Consider the following 18,224-nt stretch of genomic DNA (forward strand, 5'->3'; position numbering starts at 1 on the left):
ACCTTCATGCATTTTACGTAATTTGATTGAGACTTAAATGAAACTAAGTTGCAATGGAGTCCCTCTGTAATACATTGAAAATGTGTCTCAAACTCTGATGCAAAAGTTGCAAAACTTACCTAATTTACATCATAAGGCTCTGCAACTCTGAAAATTCTAGCATATCTATGTTGTCTTAATAATTAATGTGGCTTCAAAAAATGAAAAGAAAATATATACATCTACTTCAATGTATTTTTTTATTATTTAAGTTTCTGAAAAAAATCTGTATAATGGTCACTATTATAAGACATAAACTGAATTGCATTATTAAAGCCCAAGGACATTACATTTCTAAACAATCTAGTCAGCTCAGTTATAGTCACAAAAACAAATTACACAAGCATTCCCAGAGCAAACAAGTGAAAACAGATTACATTTTAATCTTGGCAGCAACCATCTTTATCTCACTTTGTTTGGTAAGAACACGGTTGACCTTGTGCTTGTTCAACTTAGTGAGATCTCATTCCATATAATGATTTACAAGGTTTATACACCTGTTTCTGTCAACCATAATGGTGCGTGAAAATGTTTAGGATTCTCTATTTTAATTGTTTGGCTGTTTATTTCCTCATTCATTGCCACTGGATAAAGCTGAATTAAAAGGTAGGTTTATCCCTTCAAATTAAAAGTAATGGCATATTAAACTATGCTGGTCAATCCTGTTCTCTGCTGATTGATTTGGTTATATGTGCACCATAATATCATTCAGAGGCTTGCGTCTCAAGTCTGGCACTGTGGCGTCAGAAGCAGGATAACCTACAGGAAGTAGCATCAACAGCTTCTCATTGGCTGGCCGTTTGAGGAGGAGCCTGAGCTGGGGGCCGCAGTTTAGGGGCGTGGATGTGACGGTGACAAGACCCACGTTCTGATTAGTAAATGGAAAGAAAGAGGAGAAATTCAACCATTTTACCAGCCATGTAATGACATCATTTATACTTTATTGTGCATGCATTTTCAAGAGGAGCCGAACACAGAGATTGGCTGATCTATATCTCAAAGGGTGGCGTTAATCTTTACCTGTAATGCTGCCAACAGGATTCCGCAGGATATGGAGACACTGATTTCATTGTAGTAATGTGTCCTTTTCTTGCCGTTTGGTAGAATCCCATAGGTCTGTTTGAAGATGAGTAATAGATATGGAGCAACATCCAAGTACTCCTTGATCCAGTTTGTCCTGCATGAGGAAGGAAGTGGTGAGAAAAGGGGAAGAGATTTGAAATGAGGTCAGACTTTACATTGGTCCGAGATGACCAATCCTTACAGTCATGGAAAAAATGATTAGACCATTGTTTTCTTCTATTTCTTGTTCATTTTAATGCCTGGTACAACTAAAGGTACATTTGTTTGGTGAAAATATAATGATAGCAACAAAAATAGCTCAAAATAGTTTAATTTAAGAGCTGATCTCTGCCATTTTCCATGGTTTTCTTGATAAGTATTTTGGCTATTATGAAGAAAATCATGGAAAACGGCTAGATATCAGCTATTAAATTAAACTCTTATGAGCTATTTTTGTTGTTATCATTATCTTTGTCCAAACAAATGTACTTTTAGTTGTACCAGGCATTGAAATTAACAAGAAATTGAAGAAAAAACAATGGTCTAATCATTTTTTTCATGACTGTATGTTGTGCTTGTTACTTGCTGACAGTGCAGTTATAGTTTCTTGTTGTGTATGAAAGAGGACGCTCACCTTAATTTGGCCAAATCATTGACCCACTTGTCCCCCATCCTCTGACGGTAGTTGACCTCCTCCTCTTCTTCTACTATCAGTCTGATCTGGTGCTTTGTGTCTGGGTCAGACACCACGACAAAGGTCCAGGGCTCTGTGTGTGCTCCACTCGGGGCCGTACCTGTTCAGAGGAAGGACCAAAACATTACATAGCTGCATTTAACTCTAGACGGTTTTATTTTTTGGTGCATCTGTCCACACATGCCTGCAGTGTGGATGACATTGTCGATGACTTCTCGTGGAACTGGCTCTGGGCTGATGAATCGGACAGACCTCCGCTGGTTCATCAGATCGTACAGATCCTTGGATCTCTCCAGCATCGTCTCCACGGAGTAACGGGGTGGTGAGTAGGGCACGTGTGCAAGGTCTTCCTCGTCATTGCTGTCCGTCCAATCACCATCCTCTAAAAGAATGACGACAAAAAATAGGTGCAATGACCATTTGGAGAGTTAAAGTCATTTTTAAAGAAAAAAGTTATGATTCAGTTTGAAACTAAATGGACATACACACATAATGTGGTGATGATTTGTAACAGACTGGCACTTTACACACATAGAAGTTAATTCTCCTCATGAATGAACTCGAGTTAACCTGCTATAATGGATGCACACTGTGTACACTGTTTAAGTGCACTGTTACCTTTAAGTGTCCATGAAGTACAAGACAGACTGCAAGAGTCAGCTTCATTATATTCCACCAACTGCACCAGACACTTTTGTTATGTTAACAGATTTAACTGCAGGGCTCTTCTACAATAATTGGCCCCTGAGGGTCTTGATGTATAATCTTTATTTAGTGCATTAAAAGGCAACATTATAATTGTGTCCAGTGGTGGAAGAAGTACTCAGATCGTTAAATAAACATAGTCATTATGCAGAATGAATTTAAAAAATAATGTATACAATATTAATATTATATTATATTATTGGATTACATTTTTGAAGCATGCATGTGTAAAAATCCCTTCGGTATTAACTTGTACAGTGGAGCTGACTTCAACTATATACTTTATATATTGCCAGGAATGCAGTGTGTTGTTATGAATCATTTTATAAAATGTGAACTTTTTGGTAAAAATGTGTAAAAAAAAAAAGACTACTAACATTTTCACCATATTTCATTAGATTTCATGCAGTGTTTTATAAACTGCATGATATTCTTATGAACATAGGTAAAAGGTAGTTACAGTATCTCCACTCAATCATTTGTCACTGTTACTGATTAACCCAGCTGTGAATGCAAAACAACACATATTCACTGTCTGATAAAGGGTTTTTTATGTTGTTTCACATCTGTTTGCATTGTGTTCAGATGGTAAATGTAGTCTACATATCATTTTTCTCAACTTGCCTGTGAAAAAAGTAAGGGGTAAAAGTTTCTGTCCAGCTCTTACCGTCCTCTTTTGCAGTGATTTCTGTATCATCCTGTAAGTCCTGGTCCACCCACGGTCTAAAGTCTGCTTTCGTCACCCTTTCAGTTTTTCCCTTGGAGTTCTGGGTGGTCTCCGTCCCCCTTGACCTCAGCAGCAAGAAGCCTATCACCAAGCACAGGACCACCACCAGGACAGGCGTCAGGGCTGACAGGAGAACCATGACTGCTGAAGGGGAGAGAGGAGAACTGACCTATGAAACACCACTACTGTTATCTGGGGTGGGTCTAAATGCTGAGTCAGAGATATCTTTGTGAGAAACGTCCTCTCAGCTGGCAGCTCTGTCCCGCTGCAAACTGCTGCTCTTTTTTGTCAACAAATCAGAGCTTGACCAACATATAAGGATATTAAAAACTCTTTCCTTGAGCTATAAAATTAATCTACACCTCTTCCTGTCCTGTCCAAAGTTCACATTCAATTAGGTCCTGAATGCATTGTCATGTCATTTTGCTGCACAAATTGTTCCAACAGTTTAACTATTTCATTTGATTTTTCAGTAGAGATGAAATTGCAAGATCAGAAATGTTATTTTTAATAATTGAAATGTACTTTTGTAATGATTTTTATTTTTTATTTTATTGTGTTTGAACGAACATTATTTTATCCTAAAGTGAGAAACTCTGCTTCTGACTGGTGTGGCATACACAGTACATATATACAGTATACACAGTGGGCATGATTGGACTTTTGCAATATGTACAGTGACATAACCACAGTGGCTGTTCTACACAGGGGCCTACAGGGGCCTCTGCCCCTGTGGAGAAGCCCTTGGCCCCTGCTGTGGCCCCTGTGTCAAATTAATAATAAAATAAACAATTTATAAGGGTGAACGACGGAACAATTTTTACCTATTTTTGTTCAAACAATTTCTCATTGTACACCAAAGGAACCCAGAATGTGTACATTGTATAATAGTTTAATTGTGCAATAAAAGCACGAAATATATACATATATTTCGTATATTATCATATTAAACTATGCTCGCTGTACTGCACTTTAAAAATAAAAAAAGTAAAAAGTAATTGTACACAAAAATGAGAAATGTAAAAAATGTCAAACAATTGTCATTGTTGGTAAGGCTTATTGTTTCAATCAATGTGTTTGTATCTTCCAAATATACTTAAATAAGATTTTTCAATAAATAAAATAAAGGTTTTGAATGCTTAAATATCATCTTTGCCCCTCTGACTAAACACTGGCCCCTCCTTGGCCCCCACAGTAAAATTGGTCTAGAACCGTCACTGCATAACAAGAATTTGTTTGGTGTGTAAATACTGTATCCACATGATCGGACTTGTGCTGAGGAGTCTCATACACTATTTATGTGATAAAAAAAAACAATTTCTCCAAATGGCCAGCAGGTGGCGCAAAGAACTCTCCTAATGTCAGGCTGAAATATTTTGGACTCAGAATGGTCTGATTTGAAAACATGCTGTTGATTCACTATGAGGTGTTAATATAAGCGTTTTCTGCATGTGACACACACAGACATGAATACTCATAAGGTATGATTCAATAAATGGATATGAACACAAGGTGAGAAAAGAGCTTGGCTGGAACCGGGGAAAGACCCTCTGCTGAAGCTTTCCAGCATCTGCTCACTCTCCAGCGCGCTGCTGCACAGAGAGACAAGCACCATTGAGGGAATTTGGCTGGCACACTGCAAAAAATAGACACCTTAAGAATTTTTTTTCAACATATCACTTTATAAAGATTTTTTACTTTCTAAAAACAAGCTTCAGAACCTACGAATGACACCTTTCAGAGTTTTTACAAGTGTCCCCAATTAAAATGACAGCAGAACTTCCTACAGTACTGCCAATTTTAGGAAAAGTGGGATGGACGTTCTGGCATGTTTTACAATCAATTAATTAATAAACGTACCAAAAATAATATCAAACAATTAATGTAGCCATTAATCTATTGATAAAATGTGACATTTATTGATGTTCCTGTTTAAATGTGCTTATTTATTTATTTATTTATATCTGTAATGTATTTGTTTTTGCATTCATATTTTATTTTTACGGGGTTTTTTTTCCATTAATTTATTTTTAAATTTGTTGACTTATTTATTTGCTGCTTTACCTTTGCATTCCCCCTCATTCATTTCCCCTATTATTTTTTTATTTTTTTTCAATTATTTCTTTATCATTACACAAAGTTTTCGCCTGTTGGCATTTTTTTAACTTTATTTATTATTACATTTTTAAATGTATTTATTTATGCTTTTTTTATTTAACTTTTTTTAAATTAATAAATAAATGTACTGTACTGCTTTATTCCTGTGTTTTTTCTTGATACATTCTTTATGCATTACTTCTTCATTATGCAATTGACGGGGCTGTCATTCAAAGTGTGCCATGGATTCATTTTTTTTTTTTGCCTATTGGCATGGTAATTAATCAATTTATTATTTTTATTATTAAATGTTTTTTTATTTACTCTGGCCCTGTCTGTCTTCCATATACAAAACAGTTTTGTAAACCATGCCACTGCACAGAAGAATGATTTATTTTTCTTCTTATTTTAAATGGAAACATAGATTTTAATTTTACCACCAGACAAGCGCCTCGGAGGCTCATTTCTTGCAGTGTGGACGCTCCGCCTCTTCGGCTGTCTCCGGCGCTGCGCTTTAAATAGCAGCTGTTTAAAAGCTCCTCACCATTCTCCTGTCTGCTGTGCAGCTCGCAGTCTCACTCCGCACAGCAGTCCCCCCACTCATTCACACATTTCTTGAATACTAAGTCCTTCCCGCATCCCGCAATGTCGGCCGCCAGCACCGAGACCAGCGCCCCGCTGCCCACCGCCGGAAGCCGCGTCTTCTTCCAAGGTGCGCCCGGAGTTGGCTGCGTGGGGTCCGGCCCCATCACCGGCACGGACGACCCGGTCCAGAAAAAACAGGGCAAAGTGACGGTCAAGTACGACAGGAAAGAGCTGCGGAAAAGACTCGTCCTGGAGGAGTGGATCATCGAGCAGCTCAGCGAGTTGTATGACTGTGAGGTGAGTGGAGCATTCAATCACAGCGACACCTTCAAAACCATCATATGGGAGACAGGTGGACAGAATGACACAGAATGACCCAAACCAAAACCCAGACCTTACAGGAAATCCATACTCATTTGATACGATTACTGGTGAATGCATGCTCTGTTGGACCGAGTTTACCTGCTTTATTCATTAGAATTATCTGGCTCAAATAGCCTAAAGCTGCAGCACATCATATGTGTGATTTTCCATGCACCGACCCCCCTGTCTGTGCAAAGGCGTCAAAAAATGCACCCACATTCACAGCGAACCTTAACATCCTCCATTAAACAGCCTGTGTCTTTAGCTTTATTGGCGTCTCTTTGTCCTCTGTAGCCGTGATACCTGCTGTTTGCTGAGGCGAGGAGACAAAAGCTGTCTGGTTTAATAATGCTGCTTATTGCACTTTGACTTTGACACAATGCATTGTTTCTTCTCCATCGTTAAGGGGGGTGGGGGTGGGGGGTTGAGCTGGAAGAGAAGAGAAACCGCATGGTTGCGCCTTTTACGCACCCTTTGGTCTTTTTGGAGCGTGTCCATTTTCTGATGCAAAGTGCAGAAATAATTTTATTCCTTGCTGCTGGTTTTAATTTCTAATCCTCGAGAGCAAAAGGCATGTTAAGAGGCCATGATAGTGTTCCCCTGGATATGCGAAGCAACGCTCTATGTGTTGGAATTAATTCCTCAGACGTTTCAGTCAGATTTCTGACCTTTTAAACCCTCTTCACCTTTCGAGGGATGATCTGTCGCCAGACGATATTGACAGCCCCATTATTCTGCGCTCACACGGTCGCAAGGCGCATTCTTTAACATTTAAAGAGGGGTAGCGCGCCAGGGGGATATGTGTGCGTGCAGGGAGAGTGTGTGTGAAGAGAGAGATGAGGGTGCAGGGAGAGAGATTCTATAGGTGATGTGTACAGTAAGTGCATGCGTGTGTGCCACACACAGTATGCTGCCAGAGCCAAGTTGAGGGGGGAGGGTGGGGGGATGGGCTGGAGGAGAGGAAAGAAGGGCAGTGGGTTAAGGATGTGCTGATGCTGTGACTCTCCTCACCAGCCAATCACCTCCTCTGGCTCTGACCCCCTTCCTCGCAACAGAGGGTCTGCACACACATATGCGCGCACACACACACACACACACACACACACACACACAAATCAGGCACATAGTTCAGTCTGTCACCTCAGAGTCAGCCAATCACAGATGAAACAGGCGCTGTGAGCGTGCACCCACACCTGCCCAGACTACATCGATGCATTTCACTGAAATATGAAGCAGAAGGTGTGCATGTGGTTATTCATTTATGCAATATGCTGCATATCCGACTATTACTGAGATTGATTGCAGCATGTGCGCATGTGCAGAAGGGAACCACCTGCACAAATCACAGCAGGACACTGAATGTCAACACCAAAGCCCTATTATGTGTCTCAGTAGTTTGTCTGCTGACGGAGCATTGCAATGCAAATATGTCTTCCTTATTCTAAAGGCAAATAGGCTGCCTGCATGTGTGCAAAGCCATTACCAGTTCCTGCAGCTCCAAACTGCTACTGAAAACCACAAATGTGAATTTTTTTTGGAGCTGTCTATAAACTTGTATAAGCTGCTGTTTTTTTACGGCTGTCATGTTGTTTGCAAGCTTCCTCCTCTCTTTATGGTCCTGCTGTGGTTCTCACTTAAGTTGAAAAGAGCTGCATAGCTCTGTGTGTGTACTGGTTTACATTTCAAAGCCGGATGAGCTCTTGGCTGTGTGTCAGTCTGCCGTCAGCAGGTGCGCTTGATCTACAAGTCGTATGAAGCTTCCCCTGTGCAGATCGACTGATCTTTTTGATGCTTGTGTGAGGGTTGGAGTGCACCGGCCCAGTGTGCAGCTCAGAGAGTCACATCTCGGTCGTGCAACATTTGCCTTTCACTTCCAATGGGCGATTTGTTTAATGCAAATGCCCAAAAGGCTAAATAGTCAAAAACACTCTGTTTTGCTTGTGCTGTAGTAAGTCTTTGTTGTGATTTCTGGATGGAAATCAATGTTTTATTTCACTGCTGAAAAAGGCTTCACTCTCTTGTCTGCCGATGTCCCTTTTTCCCTGACTTTAATCCAGATTTCAGTGTAGATATTCCCAGCAGCATGACACCTCCTCATATTATGTCTTTCACACAGCAAATGGGATAATATCACATGATAATCCCCTGGCTCTCCGGCGTGGTTGCCAGTCTGATATCATGCTGGCTGATGCAATAAGCGCAGCGTTGACTGTTGGTACAAAGACATGAGAGCTGGCAGCATTTCAGAGGACACAAGGTAATGAAACCAGTACATCATTATTTTGACACGCTGTCACCACGGTGCATTGTTAAGGCTTACTTTCATCTGCTCATCTATGAATAGATACATGACGGCAGTGTTTGAGCAGGTGGATTTTACTGCTTTGCTGATGATGTTTGGTCACATGACTGTAAACAGGAAGTCGCACTCCTTTCACGCCTGTTAACACCTCCATGTTCAGACTTGACATGGACACAGGTGTGTATTTGTTGTGTTGACCGTCGATGTGTGATAGAAAGGGGGAGAGAGTGCTGATTTGGTGGTGCTGGCTTAAAGGTCAGCCTCTGTATCAGTTTCATGAGAAAACCTGATACTAGAGAGCATCCCAGAGTGTGTTTGTGTGTGGCGGGGGTGGTGATGCTGGAGGTCACAGAGTGCAGAAAGGGTTAACTTAGATCCAATTGGATTTTGCTTTCAATAACATGTAGATTGACATTTGTCCTGTGTAAAATATGTCTCCGGTTGTAGGTTAAACAGAAATCTAAAGTCCTCTCACACAATATCAGGAAGTTAACAAAAAAACAGCTGATTTTAGTCATTTTAGTCACTATAAGCTATTTTTGCCTTGAGTTAGATGACAAGATGGTAATGTCTGTGCACTAAATATGAAGCTACAGCTAGCAGTTAGCTTAGCTTAACATAGCATAAAGACTAGCAAAGGGATAGCCAGCCTGGCTCTGTCCAAAGGTAAAAAATTGGGGAAATTGTTTTCACACCAGACACAACTAATTTTTCATTATGGCGCTATTACAAAGTAAATGCAAAGACACGAGTAAATACGGAATTTGTGTCATTTGCCACGCATAATTGCTCAAGTTGATTCTTTTTTTTTTTTATCCGAGCAAGAAATTTGCATGTGTTGCAAAAGTCAGTTTTGAGTTTCTCCTGCGTAACCTAGCTCTGATCCATCCAAACTCCATTCAGAAAACAAACAATTTAAAAATAGTGGCAATAGTGGTTATTTCAGCTATGGTTGACGTTTAGACACGAGTAACACATGGCAAACATTTTTTGGTCTGGTGTGAACACACCACAAAGCTCAATGAACAGTGCAGTATATCTTGTTTGTTAAATTCACACAAAGACAAAAGTGCTGAGTTAAAGCCAGGTTTCTGTTTTCAACCTGCTTCCACTCTAAAGCTAGGCTAACCCTCTCCTAGATATGTAGGTTACAGCCATGAGAGTGGTATCAATCTTCTCAGCAAAATCTCAGCAAAAATGTTAATAAGTGCATTTCCCAAAATGTGAAACTGTTTCTTTAACACTAAAACAAATAATTTATTTAACAAATCACCTTATATTAGCACAAATGTGTTGTTTTCCCTCGTTCTGCATCCTATTATCAACTTTGGTTTTAATTTACCCTGAGCCTCGGTGTCTCTCCTCTCTTGGGGCGATGGGATAACAGAAGGTGAGTTCTGTCAGAGATGGATCCCCTCTGCTCTCCTGGGATATGTTGCCTCTGTTCATTTTACCGTTTAAAGGACAGAGAGGAGAGAACAGAGAGGAGGGGTGACTTAGAGAGAAAAAAAACCAAGGACCTGAGTGCTCACAGTGCAGCTTTTAATACAGCGGAGTCCTGGACTACAGCAGCCTTTCCTCTCTTTTTCATTTTCTGTTATGTTGTTGTCAGACAAAGCCATTGCTCAATTGCATTACACTATAAATAAAGTGCTGCAGTGGTTTCTCCTTCCGACTCCTTTTTTTCAGTGTTACTCCTCACTGGCTGTTTTGGTCCACAATTTATAATCTAGGTTGAAAATAAACCTATAACTTGATGAGGGCAGATTACTTTGTGTTCATTAATGTGGCGATTATTTTCCAGACTAATTGATTATTCATTCAGTCTCAAACTGTAATAAAAACTTCATATATAAATCACTAAAGCCCAAGGGTTAGGGAAGTCAGTTGTGGTTAATTTTGTTTTTAATAGACCGTCACACATCACTTTCTCCCCACGGTTCAGCAGGGAGTTGATCTCAGGCTACAAGTCATCTTCGTACACGACAGTCAGGTGCTTAATGTGGTACAGCATAGTGCTAGAACTGTTGCTAAACTAAAGAATAACGTCAAACCTTTGACATTTGATTTTGTTGTTGCCTTTCTGCAGAAAATGGTCACACACCAAACTTCATTTAGTGTGCTTTGTTTTTTTTTACTTCTGAGCGCTAGATTGACTTGTCTTTAGGTTGATTTGTCAACCTGACATGCATAACTGGTCATTGACATCCCCAACCAGATGTAATTTTATTGCTTATTTAGGCAAACAACAGTCCAAATTCACATTTGTGAAGCTGAAATCAAAGAGTTTAAAATGATAAGTAATTGAAAAAGCTACTAGGCCACTCAGGCATCCAGAAGCCCACAGTGAGGATCTGGACCAGACTGTATTGAAGTGCAGATTAATGCTGAGGTCAAGTCTCTGTGATTAAAAGGCAGAATGTTTCATTGCGGTGATGTCCGTCTGAGTGCACCTCAACACAATCAATGGAGGTTGTTGAGAAACAGACCCAGGTCTGTACTCTGTGTGTGTGTGTGTGTGTGTGTGTGTGTGTGTGTGTGTGTGTGTGTGTGTGTGTGTGTGTGTGTGTGTGTGTGTGTGTGTGTGTGTGTTTGTGTGTTTGTGTGTTTGTGTGTGTGTGTGTGTGTGTGTAAGAGCAACAGAAACTGATAGAGCGGTAAATCTGACTCTGCAGTTTCATGTGTGTTTCTTGTTGGGGTGCATGCTGCAGAATAAGGGGAGAGAGTTTCTGTAGTGTCCTACTTTTTCATGGCTCTGCGTCAATAGAGCCTCGCTCAATGAAGTTTATTCATGTGTACGAGCACAGACACTGCCGACATACAGCGCACTGCCCCTCGGGCCTTTTGTGTGTGTGTTTGTGTGTGTTTGTGTCTATGGGTTTGTATGGATGTGTGTATAAAAGAGGTCCTGCAACCTTTTTTGGGTTGATGATATTGCACTGCTCTTTGGCAGATATGGGGTGGCGAGCGGTCAGGGGTAGTTTTCCATTCATGGATGAGCATGAGCCAAATACACACACACACACACACACACACACACACACACACACACACACACATAAGGTCAATGTGCATATGTGGGCCAAATGGAGCAAGGGGAACTAAGAGATGGAGCATCATCTTGTTGATAATAAGAACTCTTATGTCTGCTGCTCTCTTTCTCTCTGGATTATCACCACAATATGGGGGGTTGGTTAATTTCCTCAGTCTTGTGTGGGAGGGCTGTCTCAAGGCGGTGTTTGTGTGTTTGTGTGTGTGCTGTGGACAAAGGAATGTGGGTTTTGTTGCTGACATCAACACTGGCTTCGAGGTAGAAGAAAAAAATCATCTCTTTCTGTCTGTATCATTATCCCTGCTCCTCCCCCCTGCTTTTTCTGTGACCTTGTCAATAACATTCCCCTTTTGCTCGCCTTTCATGTTTTCCTTGCTGGGAAGAAGGGCGGCCGTGTATCATGTGAACCTCATTGGGAAGCAGAGGAGGAGTAAGCAGTGCAATTTAAGCCGAGTCATTAGCAACGTTCAATAGATTTAGGAATAGCACATCAGGGATAAACACACATATTGACACACAAAGGCATTGTGTTACCATTGAGTTTCTGGATGTAGTATATGTGCCCTGGTTGGTAGAAATGTGTCGACAGCAGAGGTCGCATTACCAAATATTTTCCATCATTAACAGATTTTTCAAAAATAATGACTTGATCTCACATGCAAAACCTTGCTTCGGCTAACTCATTGGTCATTCCTGTTTGCTCATAAATATTCACTCTGAGCACCGGATCGCTGTTGGAATAAGCAGTTGTGATATTCTCCACACTATGTTACTATGGGCACTCAGTTTGAGCAGCTGAAACTGCAGATTACTACCGTTAGCTATAGCATACAATAGAAGAATGTCATGGCAGCTGGGTGTCAGAACCTGTAGGAAAAATGAGATGCTCATGTGTTGCTCAATCTCTTCTCTGAGATCAGTTTGAGCTTCTCATATTCATATCATTCTGTGATCATTTTCTGAATTACTTCTCCTAAGGGACCCTTAGTTTTCTCAACTCAACCTCCTCTGTCTTAGGACTTAGACAAAGGAGGTTGAGTTGAGAAAACCAATTGAGCAATACTTGAGAAGTGCGATAGTTTTATTCAATTATGTTTTGGTTATTTTGAAGGAGATTTGAATTGAGACATAATTGAGATCAGGGGCGTACAACTATGAGATCTCCTCAGTTTTCCCCCTTCTCAAGTATTGCCCAGATGTTTTTCTCAACTCAACCTCCTTTTTTCTTAGTGATGTCTTGTCTCTTTTTTGCTCATCTCTTGCTCCTAAGAGACCCTTAGGAAAAGTTATTCAGAAACAAATTATCACAGAATGATACAAATATGAAAAGCTCAAAATGATCTCAAGAGACGAGATTAAGCAACACATGAGCAACTCATTTTTCCTACAGGAAGTTTCTTTAAAAGCACAATAATTGATAGAAATTAAAGAGATGGCGTTTATAAAAAGTGATTGCCATCTCTCTTCATCTTTTCTCTCTGTGCCCTTAAACCTGCATGATGTAGGCCTATAAGATTTTTCTTTATATTCATTATAAAAAAAAACAAGAATTGAATCATAACAAATATGTCTTATAATAAAAATAAAAAAAGACGGATAATAATATCTTATGACGGATTTTTTTTTTAACCTGTCCGTCAAAATGGACAAGATAAAAGTCTAACCCAACCTCTGGGGCACAGGTAGAGATTTGGCAGTACCGTTTCCGCCACCAAATATTCTCAATAAGTCATGACCTGAGGGGTGTTACATTAACGTAGCTAAACAAACCGCGGCTTCATTGAAAAAGCCTCGTTAGAATTAACATCAACTTGGGCGTTCCCGGTGGCACACCTGGTAGAGCGCGTACCACAGAGGCCCAGTCCTCGTACGCGGGCGGCCCGGGCTCGAATCCGGCTCGGAGCCCTTTCCCCTTTCACTCTCAATATCTCTCCTATCAATAAAGCTACAAAATGCCCCCAAAAAAATATCTTTAGAATTAACATCAACTTTCACATGAGACTAAAACCGTTCCAGACTATACAAGCCGGCTTTGTGCGCCAGCGCGAAGTATATACTAAGCAGCCCCTATTTATCGATCGTGGAACAGCCGGGGTCAGCCAATAAGATGTTGTGAAAAGTGGTGAAAATAAGCGCTGAAGGAGCTTTATGAAGAATATCAAGTGACGGTCACAAAAAGAGGTGAAAAACAGCTGACCTCGGCAACAGAGCAAATGGCGCTGTTGGAGCTTTATGAAGAATATAAAGTGACGGTCACAATAACAGACAATACTGCTACCATTAACAGAGCCAGGGAGATGGCATGGCAAAAAAATGCAGACTGATAAAATGGATTCTCAGGCAGTGTTGGGGAAACAAATTACAGTTTTCAGATTACTGTTTTATTGTAATGAATCATGCAAAACTTCAAGTTATCAGTTTAGTTTAGTTACATCTTCAAATAACCACCAAGTTACTGAATATCCCTGTTCCGTTTGCCACAAATAAAAAAGAAAATCCCAACTGTAGTTGCACTGTTTCTGTTTATTTCTAACACCTTGGAGGGTAATTTTGGCTGCTAGTAATAGGTATCCAATCTTACGGTAGACAGGGTAAACCCATTTGAATTTATATCCAACATGCATATGGAGGCTCTTCACTTTTGGTAGGCAATGTAAGTTAATGCAAAAGTAGTCAAATAAGCTCTTCTACTCAGTATGTGACCCTGTAACATAACAAGGTACTTTTAAAACTAACTCCACCCAATACTGTTCTTGCCCGACCTTGTATTTGTCACGATTCTTGTGAATCCAGCTGACTCGCAAGGTAATATGATTTGGGCAGACAAGAGGAGGGGAGTTAGGTTGTAAATACAGAGAAAAATGAGGCATCCAGTTAGCCTGAAAACACTTAAAATGATTGTTTCAGGAATGTTAAAGTTTCCATTTTGAAAGAATTTCAGTTTTACTGTTTTGAGTGTCTCATATGAGGCAGGTGTTTTCACTTGTATGACACTTAATTTCATGAAGAAAAGAATCAAATACACAGAACAATTACTGTATCACTGTGACTGTGTATGCACCATTGCTGTGATATAAAATGAAATATACCGTGACTAAAAGATTTTAGCTGTATCACTCAGCCCTAGATGGCTGATAATGATCTATGCTACTTTATGTTGCAGAAATATATGGTGTCTTCATTATTTCTCCCTTAATTATCCCATTAAAATGTGCATCCATCACCTCTGACAGCTGATGGATGTGATTCAATCCAGTGATCAATTGAACACATCTCACTCTGACTGATGACAGGAAGTGGGCTAAGCTTAATTACCTCATTATTTTGAAAATGGTGGCCCCTCGTTACAGCTCGGAGTCCATTTATAATCAGCTGAAGGTCAAAACTGTACAAAAAGAAAAGGGGAAAGAGCAGTGTGGGAATTAAACCGAAAAAGAGGAATAAAGGATACACAGATCCAGAACGTCCGCCATTAATTCAATTATTACAGCCAGGCTGACAGATCCACCCATTGGGGAGATTTAGTCAATTGGATGTTTGTTTAAATAGGTGACCCTGATGTGTTTATGGATCTGGCTGTGAAGGTCATTGTTGTGTTTGTTATCTGTGCTTGGGGAGGGCAGACATTTATCTCCCTGCCATTTAAAATGCTCAGACAAAAATAGATGCTCGCTTAGTGTCCGAGCACGTGTTGACACATTTCCCGCAGCACCTGCAGACACATGCATCTGCTGCTGAACAAATCACAAGTGTTGACAACGAGGCCTTTTAGCGACCAGCTGTTGAAACAGTTTTAAACAGCAGAAAGGTGTCAAATATCTCTCTCAAAAGCAAAACCCAGTGCAAAAGGTTACAATGTGTTTGTTCCCCTTTTTGTCATCTCAATACATCCTTCACTTTTCCTCCTCTCGCTCGTATTAACTTCCGACCCACCGGGACACCCGACCCCCTGTTTTTTCAATCCTCCTCTCTTTGATTCTCCCTTTTGTTCTGCTGTCATCGTGGTGGCTTTCACATACATGTAGATGAGTTATTTCATGTCTGTAGTTGACACTGTTAAACACATGTATTCCAAGTATACAACAATGGTTTAATCACTACATCAACAGGTGATAACCTTCCTAAGAATGATGTACTGCTGATATCATTACCCCAATATATAATAAAAATGTTGACATGAGAAAGTGTTCATCAAATGTTTTTGTTGTTGCTGTTAGCTTAGTTTTTTCTGCTCCCTTTCCTCCCCATATATAAACTAGTATGCTCTGTTTATGGGGTTAACTGTAATACTACAATGGTGTCAGTGGTTTAAGATTTGCTTGTTTGCCTGCTGCCATGGGTGGATTATGAGATAATAAAACCCCCCACCACAAACGTGTAAAAAGGCCCACCATCTTTCCTACATAGGAGCAAGACACATGGACTTTATTGTTGTTTAGCCTTTTTTTTTTTTTTTTGTGTCTCTTCGTGGTTCTTTTTTGCCTCATTGTAGTTGTTTTTGTCTCGTTGTTGTAATTTTGTGTCTTTTTGTGGTTCTTTTGTGTCTCTTTGTAGTTGTTTTGTATTTTTTTGTAACAGTTTTGTACTTTTTATAGTTGTTGTTTTTTTTGTCCATGATTGATGTTCCCCTTTTATTTAGTAGTTTTGTGTCTCTTCATACTCAGTGTGTCTCTTTGCAGTTGTTTTGTGTCTTTTCCTAGTCATCATAGTTGGTACTGGTCTGCCCTTGAGTGACATTTTATTGGTGACACCAGGGAGGCCCCTGACACTTTGGGCCACTTTGGTAGTCACAGTCAGTAGTTCATCCATGCCTGCTACATAACAGCAAAAAAACAAAAAAGATGGATTGGGTGAAATATAAAATGATCCAGAAAGAACTTGAATTATAGCTCTTGCAATTATAGCCCTCGAGTCCCAAGACATAGTGATACTGAAAAAAAATCTTAAAATTGCAAGCGCAACTGGCGATCATAGTTGAGTGACATGCCAGATGCAAATTGTGCAGCCAGAGTTGCAAAAATGGAACGCCACTGACAACATGAAAGGGAAGGCATGTTGAATTTTCACACTTGCACACTGACTTTCTTGTCTTTCTATAACATCCCCTCCCATCCCAAGATTATCCAGTTAATCACTGGTTTCATTGTCAGTGAGCCGACACAATTTATAAACTGGCTGTGTACAAACACTGACTCACTCTCTGTGGTTGGCACTGCGGAAAGATGCAAATACACTGCCGTCATTCACACGTGTCTGCGAGAGGGAAAGACGGAGAGAAGGAAGATTGTTGTTTTGACTTTCAAAGTCAGCGGGTGTGTTCATGATGTGGGTGTGTAGTTGACTTGTATGTTTACCTTTGCATGTGCTGAATGACTGTGCACATTTGACAGTGATGGATCCAATTAGTAGGGAAACACTCTTATCCATTAACTGTGTAAAAATAACTAATTCTATGTAAGTTTAAGGTGGTTTATGGCTTCCACAGCCTGCTTACCCTCCATGGCTTCACAACAAAGGCTTTTCTAATTGCCTCTGAATTTGAATAATCCATTAATTTGACTGTCTGACAGCTTATGACCCTGCTGCTATTGACGTTTCATACCCAGTTTGGCTGGAAGCTTCACTCTGCACTGAAAGCAAAGGTCCAAATGGGCCTCAGATGTCAATACATTAGCCTTAGGGAGGAACTGTGTGCCTGGTAAACACAGTAAAATGAGTCACGCGCCCCCCGAATCACAAAACTGTGAAATAGAGTCACAAGACAAATGCAGGCAGTTTCATGGTTGAATCCACAACAATTCTTGGTATGGGCTTTAAATCAGGATTTTGACCAAAGGAAGGATGAGATGGTTTCAGGGACTTTGACCTTGCACAGTAATAACATAACACACCATGTGTATGTCGGCAGCTACAGAAAGCTTTAAGGAAAGCTTGTCAGCTGCTTCTGAGGTTTGGTTAGCACTCAGTTTAGTCACAGTATTGGGACATCTTTGCTGTTTACAGATGTTGTCTTCTTGGCTTTAAAGTACATGATATTTACCGTTTAATATTGTTTAAAAGTGCTTTATATGATATGACAGTATTATTACAGCAGCAAACTACTAATTGCTATGTAAAGATATAAAGTAAGCAGAGAAGAGTAGAATAATAGAGTCACACTCCCACTGTGTGTGTGTGTGTTGTGTTCCGAGTTATTCTATTCTTTGTTCTGGTAGCCGAGCTGGTTTGTGCAAGTGATTACCTCCCTTTGAAACTGTTGCCCTCCTTTCGTGTGCTACTGGCTAGCTTTGCACTACCTGGGCCGGGCTTGCAGGGGCAAGTGATGCTGCTCATACGGCAGTTACCGCTGATACAGGTTTTTCGTGGAAGCGTCATGCCCACCCTCCAGTTGGTGAGATAAACCCAACTAACACGGTTGGCTCTTTCACCACTGTTGCAGTTGTGTGCACTGTTAGCATTGCTACCACTACTAACCATCTCCATGTTTGCTTGTGATGTCAGAGGTGAGAGCTGTGTGCAGACAATCCCAACACAGACTCTAAATGCCATATAGCAACCTAAATATTGGGACTGCAGTGCACACTGACAGTAAGTTCTC

At 40.4% G+C, this 18,224-nt stretch overlaps 2 protein-coding genes across 2 annotated transcripts in view; one reads left to right on the top strand and one right to left on the bottom strand.

The window, feature by feature from the left end:
• Positions 1–227: 227 nt before the first annotated feature.
• Positions 228–3,437, bottom strand: iyd (iodotyrosine deiodinase). Its single transcript, XM_059357037.1, has 5 exons — positions 3,168–3,437; positions 1,980–2,177; positions 1,736–1,895; positions 1,060–1,216; positions 228–907 (listed from the first exon to the last, which is right to left on the bottom strand). The coding sequence occupies exons 1-5, from the start codon at positions 3,364–3,366 to the stop codon at positions 725–727; spliced, it is 897 nt and encodes a 298-aa protein (XP_059213020.1). The 5' UTR covers positions 3,367–3,437; the 3' UTR covers positions 228–724.
• A 2,482-nt stretch (positions 3,438–5,919) lies between these two features.
• Positions 5,920–18,224, top strand: part of ppp1r14c (protein phosphatase 1, regulatory (inhibitor) subunit 14C) — a 28,565-nt gene continuing 16,260 nt past the window's right edge. The window contains exon 1 of the mRNA XM_059357040.1: positions 5,920–6,206. Within this exon, the coding sequence (XP_059213023.1) occupies positions 5,970–6,206 (237 nt within the window). The 5' untranslated portion in view covers positions 5,920–5,969. The remainder of the gene's footprint in view (positions 6,207–18,224) is intronic.

Source organism: Centropristis striata, chromosome 18, assembly GCF_030273125.1.
Source record: "Centropristis striata isolate RG_2023a ecotype Rhode Island chromosome 18, C.striata_1.0, whole genome shotgun sequence".
In the NCBI taxonomy this organism is placed as follows: domain Eukaryota; kingdom Metazoa; phylum Chordata; class Actinopteri; order Perciformes; family Serranidae; genus Centropristis; species Centropristis striata.